General features: G+C 40.5%; 1 protein-coding gene across 2 annotated transcripts in view; it reads left to right on the top strand.

Annotated features, from left to right (window-relative positions):
- Nucleotides 1-212: 212 nt before the first annotated feature.
- Nucleotides 213-22375, top strand: part of CDH17 (cadherin 17) — a 62839-nt gene continuing 40676 nt past the window's right edge. The window contains exons 1-3 of one of the 2 annotated variants that reach the window (XM_023648693.2): nt 213-415; nt 8022-8092; nt 13246-13344. In XM_023648693.2, coding sequence (XP_023504461.1) covers nt 8048-8092; nt 13246-13344 — 144 coding nt within the window. In that variant the 5' untranslated portion in view covers nt 213-415; nt 8022-8047. Of the gene's footprint in view, nt 416-809; nt 1324-8021; nt 8093-13245; nt 13345-22375 lie in introns of those variants that run through there. The other variant, XM_070222300.1, reaches the window with a different exon arrangement.

Raw genomic sequence — 22375 nt, 5'->3', positions numbered from 1 at the left:
CACAAGCAGAAGCTATTTGATTTTGTAGAACAAGATCGTTTTATTCAGCTAATGGGAGGGCAGAGGTGTTAAGAATTTGAGAATTGCTTAGCCTTACTGATTTCTTTTCCCTAAACATAGTTATGTTGGCTGTGAGACAAAGGAACAAGACCTTTCCTGGACCTGCTGGTCCAACAAGTATGCTAAGAACTGGCATGCGACTAGACGGTTTCACTTTCAGGGCCTCCAAGATAAATGAGGCTTACAGCAATCATGAAATCTTCTCAAGGGATCTGGGAAGGAGGAAGCCCATCTAGACAGTAGGCTGTGTTCTTCTGTTTTGACCGTGCTAGATGCACACCTAGAGACGAATGGAAAACACGACACAGCTCAGGGGAAGCACAGAAAGGAATGTCAGGAGGTCAGCAGAAACAGGGTAAAGTGTGACATATTTGACACAAAAATGACACTGATTCTCATTTTCAGGGTGGGTTCCCAGAGTGACTGAGGTGTGGGAATCAGGAATCAGTTGCCAACAGGTCTTGACTTAAGAAATCTGGGTCTATTGGCTTTTATTGTTTAATTGGAAATCTCATTTTGACTGGAAAAGATAACTTAAGTAAATCCATTCTCAGAATTGTGGGGGGAAAAAAGGACTTGGCTTGTGTTTGGGGGGAAGCTATTTACTGCTGGTTGTTTCGTGTAGACTTGGAAGAGAACGTTGAATTTCAGGAGCAGGCGCAGCCAGATTGTATCTCTGGTGGCACCTTCTGAGTCATTTCCTGTCTCTTGTGGCTGGTTATCGATGAACTGTGTCATTGCTCAAACCTGGTGACTGTGTTCTGTCTTTTGTGTTAGACATGAAATTTACACAAATATTCGTTAGTCGAGTCTTCTGTACAGATGCTACGCTAAGTGTTGGGGGTATAGAATATGGATGAAACTGCCTTTGATGTCAGGGAGCTCACACTCCAGAGATAGTTGAATACATGGAAAGTTTTTTCTCTTTGGCTTCTCTTTGTTTTCTAATTTACTTATCTGCATTCAAAAATTCAGAAACCTGTTTTGAGATGTATTAGATGTGAATCAACTTCTTTTGGTACAAACCCATTTCTTTCCTGGAGTGAATACAATAATACCTTTTATGACATCTGTTGGTTCCTGAAAATCAATAAAACCAGTCAATGGTTAACGTTTGACTGAAGGTGAAGGGAGAGGCTGGGGAAGCAGAGCGGTGCAGAGGGAGTGTCCTCCTGGGAGACACTCAAGTCTCAGAACGAGTCTCAACAGCTGGATGGAAGAAAATAACTTTTGACAACCGTTTTGTTATTTACTTACGAAAAGGTAAGGGTTGATATGTCTTAACTATGTCGATAATGTTTTTCTTCAAGACTGATGAAATAGGTGATGGAGGGGGGTACCTGAGAGGTTGTTGGACAAATTTATTCCCTGAGGGCTGCTCTGCAGCATTGCTGGGAAGGGAAGTTTATTCCTGGTGTGAAAAGTTTGGCTTACAGTGCATAATTTCTTAAGCGATTTCCTTTCATCAGTCTATCTTTTCTAAATTCATTTGATGAAGTGGCTTCAGTTGAATCAAGCTTGTTAGTGGAATTAAGGAAAGATTGAGTTTTCGGATGTTTAAATGAGTATTACACATATTCTTTGTGATTAAAATATAAAAGTGCCTAGCCTTAAGATGCTCTGGAGCTCTCGTATTTTAGAAATTGGGATTAGAATCTCATTCTCACAACATGTCCTCTCGCAGATGTGGTCTTCAAAACTGAGCATTCTATCTACTTCTCAGAGAACAAGATTCAAGTTAGGATTCTTAAGACTGTCTGGGACACAGCAAGGGAGAGGAAATGCATGGGAGAAAAGAAGCCCTTTCTTAAAAGTACTAGAATAAGAATTGAAAACAGAGAGACAGATTTGCCTTCATAATCGGGAAAGCAAAGCCTGATGTGCATGTTGGTCAGCTCCTGGTGCTTCTTTCAAATGGATGGACCCTCTGCTAATGAGTAATTATTCTGACGTGTCAAGTCATGAATAGCTTACTGGTGTCTTCAAAGATCCAGTGCCTGCTTCTGTCTTGGTTATTCCTTTATTATGCATGACTTTCTGGGGAGGGATGTCCTCTGTGATGGGGCATGCCAAGCAGGAGATTGGAAGGGCAGTGCATTCTCTGGTATTTTCTTGTCTTTATTTTCTTCAAAATATAGATAGCAAATAAGGAATTGTTCGAAAGAAAAAGAAAGCACATGCTTAGATGACAAGGAAAATGGACGACATTCAGCTCTCATGAGGAAACGAAATGAATCTTTTACTGAGTGTACTGAGTGTGGATTTATTGTGGATTACAGGGTATATAGTTTATGAGTCTTCAGGGTTGGGCAGATTGGTTAGGCCAGTTTCATCATTTACCAGCCAGCGGGCACTGAGCAGATTGCTTAAGCTCCTCAAACCTTAATTTTCTCATCTATAAAATGAAAATACTTGCCTAACCGAGTAGTTGTGAGTAAATTAGATAAGTATGTAAGGAACTCGGTATATTGCTTGGCACATGGTAGACGTTCAATGAACAGTTAGCTCTCCTTTCCGTGAGAAATTTCAAGTAGATGACTCAGGTCGAACTGAGGAGTTGCCATTTCACTCTCCAGGAAGAAAACCCAGTAATGCTGCAAGGATTACACCTTCCATTGTGCAAGAAAGCAATAAATTCTATGCTAAGAAATGTGGTCCGACAAAGAAAAAGCATGATAAAATAATTGAGTTTTGCTTTTTTTTATGAGGCATTTAAAAGCCCCTCTGATGTTTCAAACATAAGCCTTACAGTGAGGTGTGGGGGTGGCATTCTTTGAAACTTGCTAACATGTCCCCTGGGAAAAGCCATTTTGTTCAAGGTGAAGGTTGCATTTCCAGTACCTCCTCCCTTTATTTATAAAAGGCAAAATGTATCCTGGCAGCAACTCAGCTTCCTGTTTGATTGTCAAAGGAACTCTCTGGAAAGGAGAGTGTGCCCCTACTTTTCTACCATGTCAAGAGAGGTGACTCTGAGAAGGAAAGCTGAGCATTGTCATGCTTTTTCCCCAAAGGCCCACAAATAAGTGCCTTAATGGGTGTTAGTTCACATGAGTAGAAACATGTAGATTTATTCATTGGCATAAAATTCTATTAATTCAGAAGTCCATGGTGCCAAATTTACCATGGAGCTAGTTGTTTGGTGGCCTACTCATCGATTAAACAGGGAAAGAGGTACCTAAGTTTGTTAGGGGAATATCTATCTACCTACCTATTTGTTACTTGTGAAGACAAACAGGAATGTTTACTTAGGTACAAGAAATATTAACCTAATAAAAGCAGGTATTAACCCTGTGGTTGAGATATTAATTACGCTAAAGTTGACTTTTCACTTAAGCATATGTTACAGACCAACCTATCCTTGGTTATTGTGTATGTGGCACAAACAAAATCTAATTTCTCTTAAAATATTTTGTAAGACTGACATGTTGAATTCTCTCATCTATGATATACTGGATCAGTAATTTCTTAACATATTTTAACTATTTTAAAACATTAGGACTTGCATTCATTAGAGACAAAGAGAAATCAAAATCGTAGATTTATGCTTTTAAAGAATGTTTAAACTAAAGTAGAACCCTTCCTCACGTGGAGGGTTCTGTGCTCGGTCTCTGGGGTCAGATCCACACCCCTTCCTCAGCCTCTCTGAGCTTAGCTTCCTGCCTTGTAGAATAACGACAGGACCCATCTTATAGGACTGTTGTGATATTTAAATGAAAGAAGTTGACCAAAGTGCTTAACTTAGTAAATGCTCACAAAATGCTAGCTCTTTTTATTTTTTCAAGTTTCAATTATAAAACACTAGCTCTCAAGTGAGATTTCATAGTGGTATGTTACCCTTTACTAAGCTAGAATTAAATTCACTTTCCCTTACTCTCTTGCCCATCCCAGTTGTCAGTTATGATTTAATTACAGAAATAAAAAAATTAACCTGCTATACTTGAGCATGACGGCACATGTTTGTCATTAGAATCCTTGCCTCAGTGTCTCCTTATAAATGAACTAGTATTAGTGAAAGTGTTTTTGTTTGTTTATTTGTTTTTAAATCTCAGTGTTTAAATCCTATGGAATGGGATCTAATTTAGACTTACCTCATACTGAATTTCTAAGAGCAGAATGAGTGGTTTTCTTATCTTGACAAAATGCTCAGCAAAATGCTTGACAAAATGTACATTTTATAATACACAAGGAAATGTTGTATAATACACGAAGAAACATTTTGTCAAAAATAATTAAGCCAGCTTTTATGAGAAATAGTGATTCCTATTCTCTGTAGGCCAAGGAAGACCTTTGTGACGCTCTGCTGGCTATGGAGGAAAGAAAGTCCTGCCTCTGCCTCCCTCCTAGGTTTCTGAGGTGTAAATCTGCACACCTCAGGGAATTCAACCCTGACATCCTCACTGCCAACCTGCCTAAGACATCAGGGGAGCACCAGGGTGGAATAGCTGTCTGTTCCCGTGTGGCACCTCCCTTCCCTTTGCCCTGGGCTAGACAACCCTTCCTTTCAGGGCTGGGGCATCCTGTGGGGCTTGGAGGAGAGGGCTCCTCACCCCAGCCACCCCTCCCTGCTCACTATGGGGGAGTGCCAGGTGGAAAGAAAGCTGGCCAGGAAAAAGCATGAGCACGCTTCTCAAAATATGCCTCAGAAGTCATTAGTCTTTCCTTTAATAAGAATAATTATGGGACTAATTTGTATTTAAATCAGTCAGATAAATTTAAAACACTTTAAGTCCTCTAGGGGAACCATCTATCCTCCCATGAGCCCATTTGCCTGACCATGAATCTATTGCTAATGTAAGTAATCACCCCCAATTTTGCATACGTGTAAATCCAGATTTTCGTATATTGAAAGATTGGCATATCTATATTGCAAGGTTTAGTGAGAGAAAAATCTATATGTATATATGTGTGTGATGGGGCATCCATCCTTTCTCTTCTTCCTTCCTTCCTTTCTCCTAATCAGCCTGAAGTACAAGGCAGCGGCCCTGATTTTTTGTCTGCCTGTTTATGTCTAGCTTACTAATGGCCACTTTAATTGGGTCCCTACTTCGTCAAGAGTGCAATTGGTCAGATACTCCTGTGATTTTTCTAAACCTTAAGTGATGTAATTGGTGTCAGAGATTCCTGAGTGGGACCAAAAAGATGGGCATGATTGATCTGAACATTACTTGACGAACAATGGTGTGAGTGAGCTTTCAATCTGATCTTTATTCATATCTGGCCTTGCTTTAAAATTTCTGCTGCTCTTAGCAATATGCAATGCAGAGATGAAATAAATGGCACAGAATATTTGGCACTGTTTGGTCCTAGTGGTGTTATGAATTCCAATCACAACCTTTCCTGCCCACATTGCCTATGATGTTTGAAAACAAATTTTGTAGTCCTCTCCTTCTGCACCTTCTTTGTTCTTTGGAAATGTATGGTTCAACCCTAGAACAGGGTGAATTATTTTAATTCAAAGCACTTCATGCTTTTCTTTTTACACAAAAAGGATGAGAGGTGATTGACTGTATTTAAGGTTTGCCTGCCGTTAGCTTTTTGTAAGGGGAAATCAATGCTTCTGTATTGAGTTACTTGCAGGTTTTAGGACCTAGGACCTAGAAATTCCCTGACTTTACTCAATAAACGCAGAAACAACAGGAGTCTAAAAATGCCTCTTGGAGGCATTAGAGCCCAGCAGGAGAATCAATGAAGCTGTGAGTGGACCCCCTGGGATGCCGTGGGCACTGCATGTATAATACCTTAATAAAATCCTGTCTGAGGCCACCTCTACCCTGAACTGGCAGTGCCCTTCTCAGTCAAAACCAGAGTTCCTGGGTGTGTTAGTATGCTGGAGCTGCCATAACGGAGTAGCACAGATGGGTGGCTTCAACAATAGAAATGTAGCATCTCACAGTTTTGGAGGCTGGAAGTCCAAAATCAAGGTGTCACGGGGTGACTCCTGAGGCCAATAAGAATCTGTTTCAGGACTCTCCCCTCGGCTTGTAGGTGGCTGTCTTCCCCCTCTGTTTCTTCACGTAGTCTTCCCTCTATACGTGTCTCTCTGCCCAAATTTCCCCTTTTTATGAGGATACCAGTCATATTGGATAAGGACCCACCCTAATGACCTCATTTTAACTTCATTACCTCTGTAAAGACCCTCTCTCCATATAGAATCACATTCTGAGGTACTGGGGAGTTGGGATTCCAACAGATGAATTTTTGGTGGGAAACTATAATCAATCCATAGCACTTGGCTGGATTAAAAAATAGGAGACTGCTGAGGGCAAGGTGAGAGGGGAAATGAAAAGGAGACGCAGTACAACACATTAGTATATGTGTGATAGTATATGTATCAAAGGGGGGGTCATGTCAGTATCTGAAGAGGAGGAGCAGCCATGGAGTGAAAAAAAACAACTTTTTTTAATTTTTGGAAAGATATATAATGGGTGAAGTGATACTAGATGTTATTATGAGGACATGTGAGCTTTCAGAAGGAGAATAATATATGAATAAGGGTATAGATGTGGAATTAGCCAGGCAGTATGATCTTGGGCAAAACTCTTGAATTCTTTGACTCTCACCTTTTGATTTTTGATCTTTAAGAGGTAATTTTAATAGTCCCTACTTGATAGGGTTCTTATGAGAAAGCAAGAAGATAATTCATACAGAAGTCTTAGCATGTGTGTGGCAAATTCTTCTCGTAAGTGTTAGCTCCCTTTGTGTTTTCCTGGCTGGACACAGCTGCAGGACACAGAGGGAATTCAGTGTTTTGTGGGCTGTGGTGAATTAAATGAAGGCATCGGCCCTAAGCAGTAAGGCCAGCAGCCTTGAATCCATATTTGTAAGTGGTCCATGGTTAAAGCAAGCGGTAGTGGTTTTTCAAAACTCCTTTATTCCCCCCCCCCCAAAACCTTTGACCTGTGTTGCTAAGGATATGCTTGGCCTCTCAGATAGTGGCCATAGAAACTGTCTGAATTTAGTCTTTGTACCTGAGGGAAATCCTGACAATTAGCAGAATTTCCATGCAGATTGTTGGATCAAATATTTTAGGTAGTTCAGATAAAATGTCACTCAATTATCTAGAAATCTACTCCAATCCTTTTCCAAGTAGTATTTGTGAGGAAATCTGTCAAGTGTGTATGGCTTGGTGGTTTTAGGCAATTTTAGTTGTGCACTATGTTTTCCCTCCAGCAATATCATGATCCAGGATGTGATATTCACTAGTGGAATTGTGTTCATGCAAAGAGGAAACGTAGGCAAGACTTGTTCGTGAGACTAAAGACCTCCTCTGGCGTAATCCTAGCATTGGTGTAGTTTGCCTTGAATCTGTGTCTCAGGGGAAAAGTTTAATTTCTGTGAAACGTGAAGCCACAAGGAAGAAAGGGAAAATAATATTGAAGAGAAGAGAATAAGGGCAGAGTTTGGATTCTCATTTGGTTGCTTTTGGAGTAACAAAAAGTACATTTTTTCCTTAGGTATATTGCATGGTTAACAGCTATGTTTAAAGACCAAAGAAATGGCTGGCAAGGTCTTTGAATGAAGGATTGTGAACATTGTTGGGTTCTTTCTGCTTAAGGAATCTCATATACTCACAGCTTCGAATTAGAACCACAAAAATTTTCGTGTCTAGTTATCCTGGCATTTGCCAAAACATATCTTCCCCAACCATATAATGAGTGAAAATTATACTTATTGCCTATCATTTAAGACCCTTAAATGAAGAAGATTATAATACAGTGAAGCAGTTAAAGAAATGGAGTTACCATGAGCTTGTTTCAGGATGTTGACTTGTGTGTTGCTATGGATGAGGTGTCATGAAGCTTCTGGAAACTGGGCTGTTGCATAGGGAGGAGAGGCTGGCCTTTAGGGATCCCTTTCTACTAGTTTTATAACTGGAAATCATCCAATGATCCTTCCTAGTTGGAAAGATATGATTTTAGCAGACTGGTAACTAATCACTTTTATCTCTGGTTTATTCACAGGAGTTTGAATAAAGAAAACCACAATCATGCAAGCCCAGCTGCACTGCTTCTATCTCCTCACACTTTATTTGGTAAGAGAAGAGGATGTTCTTTATTTATTTACTAGAATATTTTTTGCCATCCTTCTACCCCATACAAGGGAAACAATGGTTAGCATCACTTGAAAAAAAAAGTCTATCAAACTAAATCATTGTATATAAAGGACATGTAGTTTGCCCTGATGTGATATTTTTGATGAAATGGCGACAAGTCATATGTCTTTCCTTTAACCAGGGAGGTACTTTCTCCCCAGTTTTTAACAGCCAGTACTGCTTAATGGACAAGGTTTAAAATAAATCTGTCTACTCAGGTTTAGACCTTCATGTATAGTTCAGGGAATCCGGAAAGAAAAGTATACTGATACATGTATTAGTCTATGTCCCTTAATCTTGACACTTTTTTTTTCTTACTTTAACCATGAAAAATTACCACTGAAACATTATGAAAAGCATTTTCTCTATTTTCAAAACTGCTTTGCTCTGTACTTTTCTCCCCATATATGGTTTGGAATTTTCTGGTCAAATTTGTCTTTAGCTGTTTTTTGAGCTAACCCTATCAACTGACAGACTTCTAGAGGTTGGAGCTGGATGGAACCTGGAGACCCCAGCTCTTGACCTACGGTAGACAGTGGATTGCCATCTTCTTTTTACTTACGAGGCTCATAAAGGTCATACACTTGTCAAACAACTTGTTGTATTTGAAGCATTTGCTTTCTCCTTAAAAGGAAGCTACTAGATCCTCACACTTCAAATTGTGGTTCATTTCTTCTGGAACCCAAAAATAACATATGGAATTTCAAGTTCCAGAGAGCCCCCTAGAGCCCACACAGTTCAAAATATTTACAGAGTGAAATAGATCTAAACTCCTAAATCTACCAGAACCTTCCTCCTGGGGGGAAAAGCTTCAGTTCAAACTTTATGAGCAATGTGCATCCTCACAGACCAGAGGCTCAAAAGTTGTCAGTAGGACTGACTAAGGACTGGGTCAAACATCCCCGCCTGACTCCTCTCCTCTTCCTACTCTCTCATATGTCCTTTGCTACCTATGTTATCATAGGGTGGTAGTGAAGTCAGACCTAGGTCAAACTTGGCACTGCCACTTACCAATGATAGAAACTTGAGTGAGTTACTTAAGCTCTGAACCTCAGTTTTCTGCCTTGTGAAATGGGTCTAATAAGAGTACTTGCCTTATGGGATGTTGTGGCAATTAAATGAGATAAGGCATTTATAAGCCCTTGGATCAGCAACTGGCACAATCTAAGCTCTTGGTAAATACTGGCTGTTATTATTACTACAGCAATTTAAATAGTCAGTGTCTACACTCATATGGACTCTGACCTCCATGGGGAAGACTGTGTTTTAGTCCTCTTTGTGGCCTCAGCACACAGCACAGTGCCAGGAGCAGGATAGAAATTAAGTACACAATTATGGAATTATATTGGGAACCAGCAATGAGATCTAAGAGAGAGAAGATTCTATCATGATAATTTGATATTATTGGGCCCATGTGCTTCTTGTCTGAGAAGGGGACATGCAGTTTTCTTCCTAGGTAAAAGGTGAAAACAAGTTTTTCTTCTCTCTACTCTCATACCACTGGGATTTCTACATAGAGCAAGAAATCCTGCCTAAACCACTCCAGGCAGCAAGAGCCTTGCCCAGGAGACAGCCACATGCACAGCTGTCTGTGGATGAAGGAGGGTTGCTGTCTGTGCGGTGGGATTTCAGGGGCATTGGGATGGAGCTACTTCTCTCTCCTGCCTCCAGCCACCCCTACTCCCAAACTTTCTCCTATGAAGACTAGAAATTTAGTTGGAGCTTCTTTCCCTCCGCATAAGACTATTCAACAGAGGTAACAATTTAAAATGATTGCCAGTCGTTTATTCCATAGTGCAAGTCACTTTCTTATTCTTTTCCAAGTGCTGGTTTTCATAAAGGGGTTAGAAACACTGCATAAGTGTATTGCAAGGGCACTTAAAAGAGAGCAAGTAAGCAATCCAGGGTTTGGGAAAGAGTGCTGAATAGAGAGGCAGGGAAATCAAGAAGTCACCTATTTTAGAGTTTTGCCTGGGACTATGCTTCTTCCAGAAGGAAGAAGAGTTGGGCACAAATACAATATAATCAATGCAGAGAACTCTCGCTGGAAAGTACAATGAGGACAGCTACTAGGCAGGTGAGTCTGGCAATTGCATGTGTCTTTTGCTGGCCTGGAAGGCAGTGTAGCAGCATGGTTCCGAGTTGGGGCTTGGTGGTCCAACAGCTCCATCTGTGTCTCTGCTTTGAGACTTCTCTGGAGATACTTTCCTGATATTGTTGAGGATCAGAAGTAGTGATGTGTGTGGAGGGTCTAATTCCATAGCTGCCACACAGGAAACACTCAACAATGTCACTTCCGTTCTCTTCCTGTCCTTTTATCTCTTGTGCAAGGTGGTGGGTGTTATTCCCTTCAACTCCTGCATAAACCCTCTTGTCCTTTCACGAGTTTCTACTACGCCATTCTTTCCAGTTCTGGCAGTCTGGCTTGATGACTCATAGTGTGCACATGCATTTTGAAATCTTTATAGCCCAGACAGTCATCTTAATGGGCAGGGAGAGAGATTTATTGTTCTGATATAAGAACCCAACTTTGAACCTTGTAACTGGGACATATCCTCCTTTCCTGATAAGTGAGCCAGCTTGTCTATGTAGGAAAAATGCAGCCTTGTTTGTGACGTTTGCCTGACTAATGTAGTTTTCTCTGGATGCCATCACTGGTGTGATCAACTGAAAGACATCATTGCTGATGTGAGCAGTAAGTTGACCAAGGCAGCTTGCTGTTAATTAGGAGCCTCACAGAAAGCACGGCCCTTGTCTTGTACTAAGCATGGTGGTACCTGGACCTCTGCATCCCGTTCTTGTGCCCCATCTTCTAGGGGAGCTAATGGAGCTTCAGGAGATGTAGAAAAGGAGTGGAAAGGAGGAAGAGCCCCAGCAGAAGATAAACCTTGAAAGGAATTGTTGAGCTAGAAGTCTATAAAAAATTATTGCCAGTTAAGAATTCTTTTAGCTATAAGCAACAGGAAATTCAACTTTGGAGTGTCTCCAGTAAATAGGTGTTTGTTTTCCTCAGGTAAAAATAAGCTCGAAGTGAGCAGTGCAGGGCAGGGTTAGCAGTTCCATGATGTTATCAGAGACTTGGACTTCTTTCTCTTTGCTCCACCATTATTTAATTTGGTTTGTCCTCTCATGGTTTCATAGCGGCTGGCACAGGTACAGCCACAGGTCCATTGTCTGAGCAAGAACAACAGGGAAGGGGGAAGGGCAATGCCAGCCACATCTGTCCTTTTTCATCAGGAAAACAAAAGCTTCCCCAGAACCACCCCTAGCAGACTTCAACTTTTGTTTCATGAACCAGAGCTGGGTCACCTGGCCACCTTCCTAGCTGCAAGGGAATCTGGGAAAGAGACCATTTGGCTTTCCAAGGGAGAGAGGTCAGCAGTGGCTGGGAGCAGCTAATCCAAGGGCCTACCACAACTCTGAGGGAGAGGAAACCAAATTCCAAAGCCCTCCGTGTTCTTGTTTTTTTTTGCCGGACAACTTGCATCAACTTAAGAATCAATGAACCAAGGTATATAGTGTAAGACCTTTTTTCCTGTCAGTTTCATCCTAATCGTTTTTGGGTTATTCCCAGCATTTCCACACCAACGGTGCACTTGTTCTCCATAAAGAAGTGGAAAACAAATTCTCTTCCCCCCAGTTCTTACTTTTTTGGTATTACCTGTTCAGCTCCAAAAATCATTAACTTTCCATGGCATACTTCTGATTTAACCTATCCCACTCCTGATTTCCACCACAAGGAGGAGACCTGAAGAACTACTCAGGAAGGAGGGGAGACCAGCGTCTTGTAGGCATGCTAAATCCCTTGTTCCAGGGGGCACCCCTCCGTGGGTGGGTTTACGGCTGGCTGTCCCTTCCTGCATGCCACCTGCTGCACTCTGCCTTGTGTTTCCCTTCAGAGGTGCACTGGTGGTGGGAGACGAAGGCATGGCAGGGGCTGCTGCTGAATGCTCCCTGTCCTCCTGTGTTGGAATGATGGGAGTCTTGCGTTCCTGCGCCTCCCAGACACTGCCTGCTCTCCTGCCACATTGCCTCAGCTGCTTTTGCTCCCTCTGGTGGGCGTAGTGCTGAAAGGGCTGGTTCCACAGTCACAGGTTTGAATCCTGCTTCCTGCCACTACCTGGGCAAATTACTGAAACTCTTTGCGTCTCAGTCCTATCACCTGTAAAATGGAGCTAACAATGATAATTTACTCCCATAGGGTTGTTGTCAGCATTAACTGTGCTTCGGACAGAGCTCAGCACATACTCGTTTAGCAAGTGCAAGCTCTTCTTCCTTTCCCAGTCGCCACTTGCTGTTATTCCAGCCTGGATTTGGGCATCCACAGAGGCTGCTTGCCTGTCAAGTTCAGGGTCTTTGGATTTTAGAAACATTGCCTGAAGTAGACATTTTGTGCTTTTATATTTTTCTAAATGAGTATAGATTGCTAATCAAATGTTAAAATATTAAGCTTTTCTTAAAGTTGTAGTTCAGATTAAAATTTGACTAAAATTTACCAGGTAACTATGTATCAAGCAAGCATTGTACTAAACATATCTACATATTTTTTTCCCTTTATAAATTCAATTGTCCTTGAGGTGACTGTGAATTCTGGAGTGCTAGGAATCTGCTGTGAATTTCCTTACGAAGTAATGGGGGGGAGGGAGGTGTTTGAGAAGCTGGTGTGAAGCCATGCAGAGTTTAGAAGGCCGAGTGGCATTGCGGGACGATCATGAGCTTTGTTCAGTCAGATGCCAGTGCGTGTGCTGTGTCAGCCACTTGTGGATTTTACTCTGGGCAAGTAACTTAACTGCTGTGGGCCTCATTTATAACAGGGGAATGTTAATATTCTTGCCACAGGGCGATTGCTTAAATGGGTAAATGAGAAAAGCAGTGCAAGGCCCATAGTACACTGTCTCGATATAGGAGAGCCTCAACAAATATTAGATCTTTTCTGACTGTTTTGACTAGATTTCATGTTGTTTTGAGCCCAGTTAGAACCTTATGTTTTCTGTATCAGTCCTGAAAACCATAATAAAATCAACAGCTGACACATATACATTCATAATAGATAGTGATGCTAATTTTCTCTTTTTCTTTCTTTCTTTTAATAGACAACTGGATATGGCCAAGAGGGAATGTTTAGTGGACCCCTGAAACCCATGAAATTTTCTGTTTTTGAAGGTCAAGAACCAAGTCAAATCATATTCCAGGTAATGGGTACTCTTGATCATTGTCATCTTGATTTCACAGGCTCTCTAAGTGGACTTTTACTCCCTTATCAGCTGTATAGCAGGAAACAAAATAGAGGCATGTCAAGTCTCTTTATCAAAGCTATGTTAAACAGAGAGATGGGTGGCCTCAGTAATGTAGGGCGTTGTACCTGACATCCTAATTCAGACTTCTTCAACTGTGTCTGGGGCCAGCGCTCCCACCCTGGGGTGGGGAACTTGGGGCCTATAGGCTCTGCCTCTCCTCGAGGGTGGGAAGGGAAACAGTCTCTGGGGTGGGATGGCCATCTGACCATCTGTCTGTTCCATGAGCCTGCTGAGTGAAGCATTTGAAGATGCAGGTTCTTTGGAGTAGTGCTGGAATAGCCTGCTTTTCCTCACCGCCTTCTCTGAGCCCATCTCTGGGCCCTCACCTCTGGGTCAGCCAAGGCACGCTGGGAGGCAGTCATCTCCTTTAGTTAGAGAGCTGAGAAAAGCATTTAATTGCAGGATATCGTGCTGGTGGGGGTAAGAGATTTCAGCTATAAAGGGCACTGAAATTATCCTGGAAATGTAACGGAGAGGGAGAAAAGCATACTACTGAATTCACCAGAAATTCCCTGGGGAAGCCTGCTTGTCCTTGGAGGGGTTGGGGATTCTTTGATGAGTCTCTGGGGTGGGGGGATGCCCATGATCCCCCATGCAATGCACTGGGGGAGCAATGGAGGGTTGCTAAATTACCTTCTAAGGTGGATGCCTTCCATTAACTGCTGAGCAATTGTTTTATTGGACAGTTCCTGTCCACAGGGAAGAGACTGAAAGCTGCCTCACCCCCCCTTCTTTCATTTGATACCAGATTAGTGCAAAGGGGCCCAAGAGGATGAGATGGTGGGGGCGCACATGTATCTCTGTCCCCCCTGCCAAATAGGGTGTTATAGAGGCCTTGACATCTCCTTGACCTCTCATTGGGGAAGTCAGGCACTGAGGGAGCAGCAAATGCTTTCGAGCTGGAGGCTGATAGGAATTCCCTTGGTAAGGAAAGGAGAGAAGAGTTTTCTAGCAAAGGCACAGCATGGACATCTGCCCTGTGCTGGGGGAGGGCAGCGCGTGTACCAAGGACTGGCAGAAGGCCAGTGCATCTGGGAAGCAGAGCCTGGAGTGGAAGGTGGGAGAGGAGGATGCAGAGACAGGAAGAGCCCTCACTCCTAGGACTCTTATGTTTTCTCCTAAAAGCAATGGGCGTGAATCAAGTTTGCATTCAGGAAAGATTGCTCTGGCTACAAACTGGAGGGGGAAAAGGAGGATGCAGGGAACTGTTAGGAATCTATGGCAGCGGCTCACACAAGAGATGATCTTCTTGTTTACTTACTTTTTCTGCCTTGCCAGGGAGCACTTAGCTGTAGATCCTCTCTTGAATTTTTTTATTCCTTTCATCTATGTGTTTTTATGCTTTACAAGCTAGTGAGAACTTCGTGGGCCAGGCACACATTCATTTTCTTTTATTAACCATGTATGAAGCGCCTACTGTGTACAGGTGCTATGCTGGGTACCGGGGATATGAGATGGCCTCATCACCACCCCTGCCCCTGGTGAGCTCACAGGGCAGTGGAGGGAAATTAACAAGCAAGTAAACACATGCAATGAAGGGTTCTGATTGGAGTCTGGCGGGATGCAGAGGGGTCAAAGGGCAGGTGAAGATTTTAAATGAGGATGGTAGTGTGTGAACAGAAACAGTTTCATTGACCCCTAAATTGAATATTCAGAGATGAGCAGGCCCTCACAAATAGAAAGCAGGCCCTGAGTACAGCACAGGAAAAAGCAGGAGGGTGTGCATTTGGTAAGAAAATGAAAGATGGCAGGTGGTCTGGGGTTTAGCGTGGCAGACCATGTGTAGTCAAAGGTGAGGCTGCCGAGGTCAGTGGGAGCTGGACTGGCCCTTTAACCTGCGGTAGGCCGCAGGGTGCCTTTAGAGGGGTTAAGCAAGGAGTGCAGGAATTAGATTTGTGCTTCTACAGATCTGCTCTGTGGTCACTGTTAGTGTGGGTTGAGGGGGTGAGGCTAGACGTGGGAAGGCTCTTGGGAGACTGTTTGCCATAGACCAGCGGGAAGTGATGGAGACCTGGTTTAAGGAAGTACAAAGGGGAAATGAAGGGAGGGAGATGAGGAGCGGTGTGAGGAAGTCACACTTCCTGGAATTGGTTACTGGATGAGTGTGGTGAGAGGACAAAAGAGACACCGACTTGGGAGTCTTCGTTATACAGGTGCTGATTCAGTGCTTGGGTGTGACGTGAATGCCCAGCTGTAGCTAGTTATCTCGACTGCCCACAAGGGCCAGGCAAGTGATTAAGGAAGCTATCTGAGTATAAGAAAAACAATAGCAAAAAACAGATGAAAGAAAAAAACCCAACTGTGAAAATGTGAAATCAAAAGACTTCTGAAACTTGACTTCAGCATATGGGACACTACGGAGTACAGGGGACTGTGTCAAAAGGGGAGAGACTTGTGTAAAATTTCCTGACAAGAATATTGGCACAGTTTTAAAAAAAATCATCACATAAGCTAAAAAAAAACATATTTGTGGGCTAGAGAGTCTGTGGTTATTTCTGCAACCTCTGTATGAGGAAAGTCAAGCGCAGAATAGAGTAGGTGTTCTGTGAGTACAGGCCCACGTTCCACTGAGTGGAATTAGGACTGTACATTGAGACAATCCCCCATTTACAAGCTCGCCAACTTAAAAACAAACAGACCTAGGAACTCCTTGATAGGATCATTCCACAGTCTCTGAGGATCCCAGACAGTAAAACCATTTCTTGGGCTGTTTAACTTTTTGTGTCCTTTGTCCACTAGCCACACTACAAAACTTATCTCTTCTTGGCAGGAAATGATAGCCCAGTTGTCACGGATGAATGTTTCTTTTTTATGGGTGTTTGTGTGTGTTGGGGTGGAGGAGTAGGAGAGAAAGGAGATTTCCTCCCTAGCATCACAGAATCTTTGTGCTAGAAAAGATCTTAGAGAACTTTGATACTAACTTCTTGTTTTACAGATAGGGAAACTGAGGCTTAAGTTAATGGCAGAACTGAGACTAGAACACAGGTCTCCAGAATTCTAGTGGAGCAGACCATACTCTCCCTGTCTGTGTGTGTGGAGCTGATGCAGCAAACCCAGCCTTGATAAGATGTGCTTGGAGCTCTTATTACAATGGTGGGGAGGAGTTGTACCAATCCCCTCATCCGTACCACTTGAAATATTCTTACCTGGAGTGAGGGAGGCACAAAGTGAGCTCATTGCTCCATGAGGTTGATCCTTGGGTTATTAACATATCCTCCAAAAAAAAAAAAAAAAAAAAAAGGAAAAAACAAGAGAACTAAACCACCACAAACTTCTTTCACTGAGGATTTTCAACTAGCCCCAGCTCAGGGGCTTCCAGGTCATAAGATAGTGTGATACAAATCTGACATAGGTCGTTTTCATCTTTTTTCTTTGTAATAAGCTATAACTCATATACTGTAAAGTCCACACTTTAAAAATGTATAATTCAGTGATTTTTAATGTATCAGGAAGATGCGCAATCAACACCACTATCTAATTCCAGAACATTTTCATCAGCCTCAAAAGAAATCTTATTCCCATTAGCAGTCACTCCCCATTCTCCTCTCCTCCCAGCCCCTGGCAAGCACTAATCTACTTTAAGTCTCTATAGATTTGCCTATTTAGACATTTCATATAAATGGAATCGTGCAATGTGTGGCCATTTTTGTATGGTTTCTTTTACTTAGCATAATATTTTCAAGGTTCACCCATGTTGTAGCATATATTAGTACTTCACTCCTTTTTTATGGCTGAATAATATTCTATTATATGGATATGCCATATTTTGAATATCCATTTATCAATTGATGGATGTTTATGGCTGTTACGAATAATCTATTATGGACATTCATGTACAGCTTTTTTTGAGGACATATGTTTTCAATTCTCTTGGATATATACCTAGGAGTGGAATTGCTGGGTCATAGTTAATCCAATGTTTAACCTTTTAGGGACTGTGAAACTGTTCTCCAAGGTGACTGAACCATTTTATATTCCTGCTAGCATTGTTTAAGAGTTCCAATTTCTCCACCTCCTTGCCAATGCTTGTTATTATCTGTGTTTTTTGTTATAACTATCCTAGTAGGTTTGAAGTGCTATTTCTTTGTGGTTTGGGCTTGCCTTTCCCTAATGGCTAATGATGTTGAGTATCTTTTCATGTGCCTATTGGTTATTGGTATATCTTCTTCGGAGAAATGTCTATTCAAATCTTTTGCCTATTTTTAAATTGGGTTATTTGTCTTTATTGTAAGAGTTCTTTATATTTTCTGCATACAGTTCCTTATTGGATAGATAATTTGCAAATATTTTCTCACACTCTATAAGTTATCTTTTCACTTTCTTGATAGTGCCATTTGAAGCGCAAAAGCTTTTAATGTTGATGAAGTCCAAATTATTACTTTTTGTTGAGTGTGCTTTTGAAGTCACATCTAAGAAGCTATTGCCTAACCAGAGTCATGAAGATTTATACCTGTGTTTTTTCTTAGAGTTTTATAGTTTTAGCTCTTACACTTAGACCTTTAATCTATTTTTAGTTAATTTTTGTGTGTGGCGTGAGAGAGGCGTCTAACTTCATTTCTTTGTATGTGGACATCCAGTGGCTTCAGCACCAATTGTTGAAAACATTATTCTTTCCCCATTGAATTATCTTAGCATTTCGTCAGAAATTAATCGACTATGAATGTAAAAGTTTGTTTTCTGACTCCTGATTTGATTCCGTTGATCTAAATGTCTGTTCTTCTGCCAGTGCCGTGCTCTCTTGAATACTGCAGCTTTGTAGTAAGTTTTGAAATCCTGCAGTGTTAAGTCCTCCGATTTTGTTCTTCTTCTTCGAGATTGTTTTGGCTGTTCTGGGTCTCTTACATTTCCACGTGAATTTTAGGATCAGCCTGTCAATCCTACGAACAGGACAACTGTAATTTTGATAGGAATTTTGTTGAATCAGTATTTTAACTTGGGAAATATTATCATCTCAACAATATTAAATTTTTCAGTCCTTGAACATGGGATATTTTTCCATTTATTTAGATTTTCTTTAATTTCTTTCAACAATGTTTTATAGTTTTCAGTTTACATATCTTTTATTTCTTTGGTTAAATTTACTCTGAAGTATGTTATTCTTTTCGATCCTATTATAAATGGAATTGTTTTCTTAATATCATTTTCAGATTGTTCTTTGTTAGTGTATAGAAATATAATTGATTTTGTATATTGATCTTTTATCCTACAACCTTAGTGGACTCATTTATTAACTGTAATAAAAGTTTCTTTTAGATTCCTTAGGATTTTCCATATATAAGTTCACGTCATCTGAGAGAATTTTACTTCTTTCTTTCTGATCTGGATGCCTTTTATTTCTTTTTCTTGACTAATTGTTCTTTATAGGACAATCAGTGCAATGTTATATGGAAGTGGCAAGATTGGACTTCCTTTTCTTATTCCCGATTTTAAGGGGAAAGCTTTCAGTTTTTCACCTTTAAGTATAACGTTAGCTGTGGGGTTTTCTTAGATGCCCTTTATCAGCTTGAGGAAGTTAGCTTCTATTCCTAGTTTGTGGAGTATTTTTTTTTTTTTTTATCATGAAAGGATGTTGGATTATGTCAAATGATTTTCTGGCTCTATTGAGATATTGGGTATTAAATTAATTGATTTTTATATGTTGAACCAGCCTTGTATTCTGGGATAAATTCCACTTGGTCATGGTATATAATCCTTTCCATGTGTTGCTGGATTCAGGTTGCTAGTATTTTGTTGAAGACTTTTGTGTCTATATTCATAAGAGATATTGGGCTGTATTTTTATTGTGCTGTGTTTTCTGGTTTGCATGTGAGGATGATGTTGGCCTCATAGAATGAGTTGGAAAGTGTTCCTTGCTCTTCTATTCTTTGGAAGGATTTGTGAAGGTTTGGTGTTAATTCTTCTTTACATGTTAGGTAGAATTTACCAGTGAAGTCATCTGGTCTTGGGCTTTCCTTAGCAGGAAACTTTTGATTACTGACTAAATCTCTTTAGTTGTTATAGTTCTATTCATATTTTCTGTTTATTCTTTGGTCAAGTTTGGCAGTTTTTGTATGTCTAAGAATTCATCCATTTCATCTAGGTTGTCTAATTTGTGGAAAAACAATTTCTTATAGTATTCTCTTTAATCCTTTTTAACCTCTGTAAGGTTGGTAGTGATGTCCCCTTGTACCTTCCTGATTATAGCTACCTGAATCCTGTCTCTTTTTTTCTCTTGGTAAGTCCAGCTGAAGATTTGTTAATTTTGTTGATCTTTTCAAAAAACCCACTTTTGGTTTTGTTAATTTTCTCCATTGCTTTTGTATTCTCTATTTCATTAAATTCCTCTCTAACCTTTACTTCTTTCTACTTGCTTTGGAGTTAGTTTATTCACCTTTTTATAGTTTCTAAAGGTGGAAGATTATTGATTTGAGACTTTTCTTTTAAAGGAATTTACAGCTATAGATTTCCTTCTAAGTACTGTTTAATGTGCATCCCATAAGGTTTGGTATCCTGTGTTTTCATTTTCACTCATCAAAAATTATTTTCTAATTTCTCTTTTAATTTCCTCTTTAACCTGTTGGTTATTAGAGTGTCTTGCTATTTCCTCATACTTGATTTTCCCAAATTTCCTGCTGTTATTGGTTTCTAATTTCATTGCATTGTGAAAAGAGAACATATTTTGTATGATTCCAGTTCTTTAAAATTTATTGAGACTTGTTTTATGGCCTAATATGATGTATCCTGGAAAATGTTCCACCTACATTTGAGAAGAATTAGGCTTTTGTTGGATGGAGTGTTCTTTAAATGTCTGTTAGCTTCTAGTTGGTTTATAGTGTTATTCAAGTCTTCTGTTCCCTTTTTGATTTTCTATTTGTTACATCTATTATTGAAATGAAGTTTTGAAGTCACCAACTATTCTTGTTGAATTGTCTATTTTTCCTTTGTCATTTTTTACTTCATGTATCTTGGGATCTGTTGTTAGGTGCATATATGTTTATAATTGCTATAGTCTCTTGATGGATTGACCCTTGTATCATTATACAATGTCCTTTTTTGTCTCTAGTAACAATTTGTCTTAAAGTCTGTGTTTTAAAATAGTAGTATATAGTCAGGGCTGGCCCTGTGGCTAAGTGGTTAAGTTCATGTGCTCCACTTCAGTGGCCTGGGGTTCACTGGTTCAGATCCTGGGTGTGGACCTACACACCTCTCACCAAGCCATGCTGTGGTGGCATCCCACATGGCAGAACTAGAATGACTTACAAGTAGGATGTACAACTGTGTGCTGGGGCTTTGGGGAGAAAGGAAATAGAGGAAAATAGGCAACAGATGTTAGCTCAGGGCCAATTTTCCTCACCAAAAAAAGAAGCGTACTTAAAATAGTAGTATAGTTTAATTTCACCCTCATTTTGAAGGATAGTTTTGTTAGATATACAATTCTTAGTTGTCAGTCTTTTTTTCCCCAGCACAGTGAAGACATCATTCCATTGCCTTCAGGCCTCTGTGAGAAACCAGCTGTTCATTTTATTGAGGATCCCTTGTATGTGATGAGTGTCTGCACTTTCAAGATTCTCTCTTTGAAAGACAAAGATTATGATTATGTTGTGTCTAAGTTTGGGTCTCTTTAAGTTTACCATATTTGGAGTTCATTGAACTTTGATGTGTAGATTAATGTTTTTCTCAAATATGGAAAGTTTTTAGTCATTCTTTCTTCAAATAATCTTTCTGCCCTTTTCTTTCCTTTCCTTTCCTTCTATGACTCCCATTATGGATGTGTTTGCTTGATGGTGTTCCATTGGTCTCTAGGGTTCTGTTAATCTTTCTTCATTCTTTTTTCTTTCTGTTCTTCAGAGTGGATATTCTCAATTGATCTATTATCATGTTCATTGATTCTTTCTTCTGTTAGCTCAGATCTACCGTTGAGCCCTTTCTAATGAATTTTTCATTTCAGTTATATTTATCAACTCCAGAATTCTTATTTGTTTTTTAAAAAAAACAATTTCTGTGTCTTTATGGATATTCTTTATTTGGTGAGACATTATTCTCATAGTTTGCATTAGTTCTTTAGAGATGGTTTCTGTAGTTTTTAAACCCATTTAAAATAGATAAAGTCCTTATCTATTAAGTCTAACTTCTGGGCTTCCTTGAGGACAATTTCTATTGATTGCTTTTTTTCCCGTATATGGACCTTACTTTCTTTTCATTTGCATGTCTCATAATCATTTCTTGAAAGCTGGGCATTTTAAATAATGTGATGTGGCAACTCTAGAAATGATATCCCTTCCTCTTCCCAGGGTTTGTTGTTGTTGCTGTTTGTTTGTTCGAAGATTTTCCCAAACTAATTCTATAAAGCCTGTATTCTTTGTCATGTGTGGCCATTGAAGTCTCTGCCCAGTTGGCTAATGACTGAACTGAGATTTCCTTAAAAGTCTTGAACCAATAAGTATTCCAGCATTTGCCAAGGGGCTCTGTGTGCATATTGGGGCACACCTTCAAGAATATGGTAGGCAGTCTACAACTCTGCCTTAGCCATCATTTCCTGCCTGTGCAGAGCCTCAAGGTCAGCCAGAGGCGAGAGATTAGGGCCTTTTCATATCTTTCCTGGGCATGTGCACAGCACTACTCATGAATGTGGCCTTCTATACTTCCAGGAAAATCTCCATATTAGAGATTTTCAGTTCCTCCTGGGGACATCTCGTTCCCAAGATTTACCTTTTAAGTTTTTTTATCATCTTCTTGTTTGCATCAACTGTTATCGCTGCCTCAGGCAGCTGCAATGTTAACCGATTTCTGATGATTATTTTCAACAAATTCCCCAGGAGAAAAATTGTTTGCAGTGAGTGAGCTCTGAGTTAGGTCAAATACGGACAAGCCCTGTGAGTAGGTATTTCCAGGGAACTTCCAGATAGGTCAGATAATAACAGTTCTCTTGGGATGGGGCCTTTGGGAC

Source organism: Equus caballus, chromosome 9 (genome assembly GCF_041296265.1).
Source record: "Equus caballus isolate H_3958 breed thoroughbred chromosome 9, TB-T2T, whole genome shotgun sequence".
Lineage (NCBI taxonomy): Eukaryota > Metazoa > Chordata > Mammalia > Perissodactyla > Equidae > Equus > Equus caballus.
This window is presented reverse-complemented; position numbering and strand designations above follow the sequence as displayed.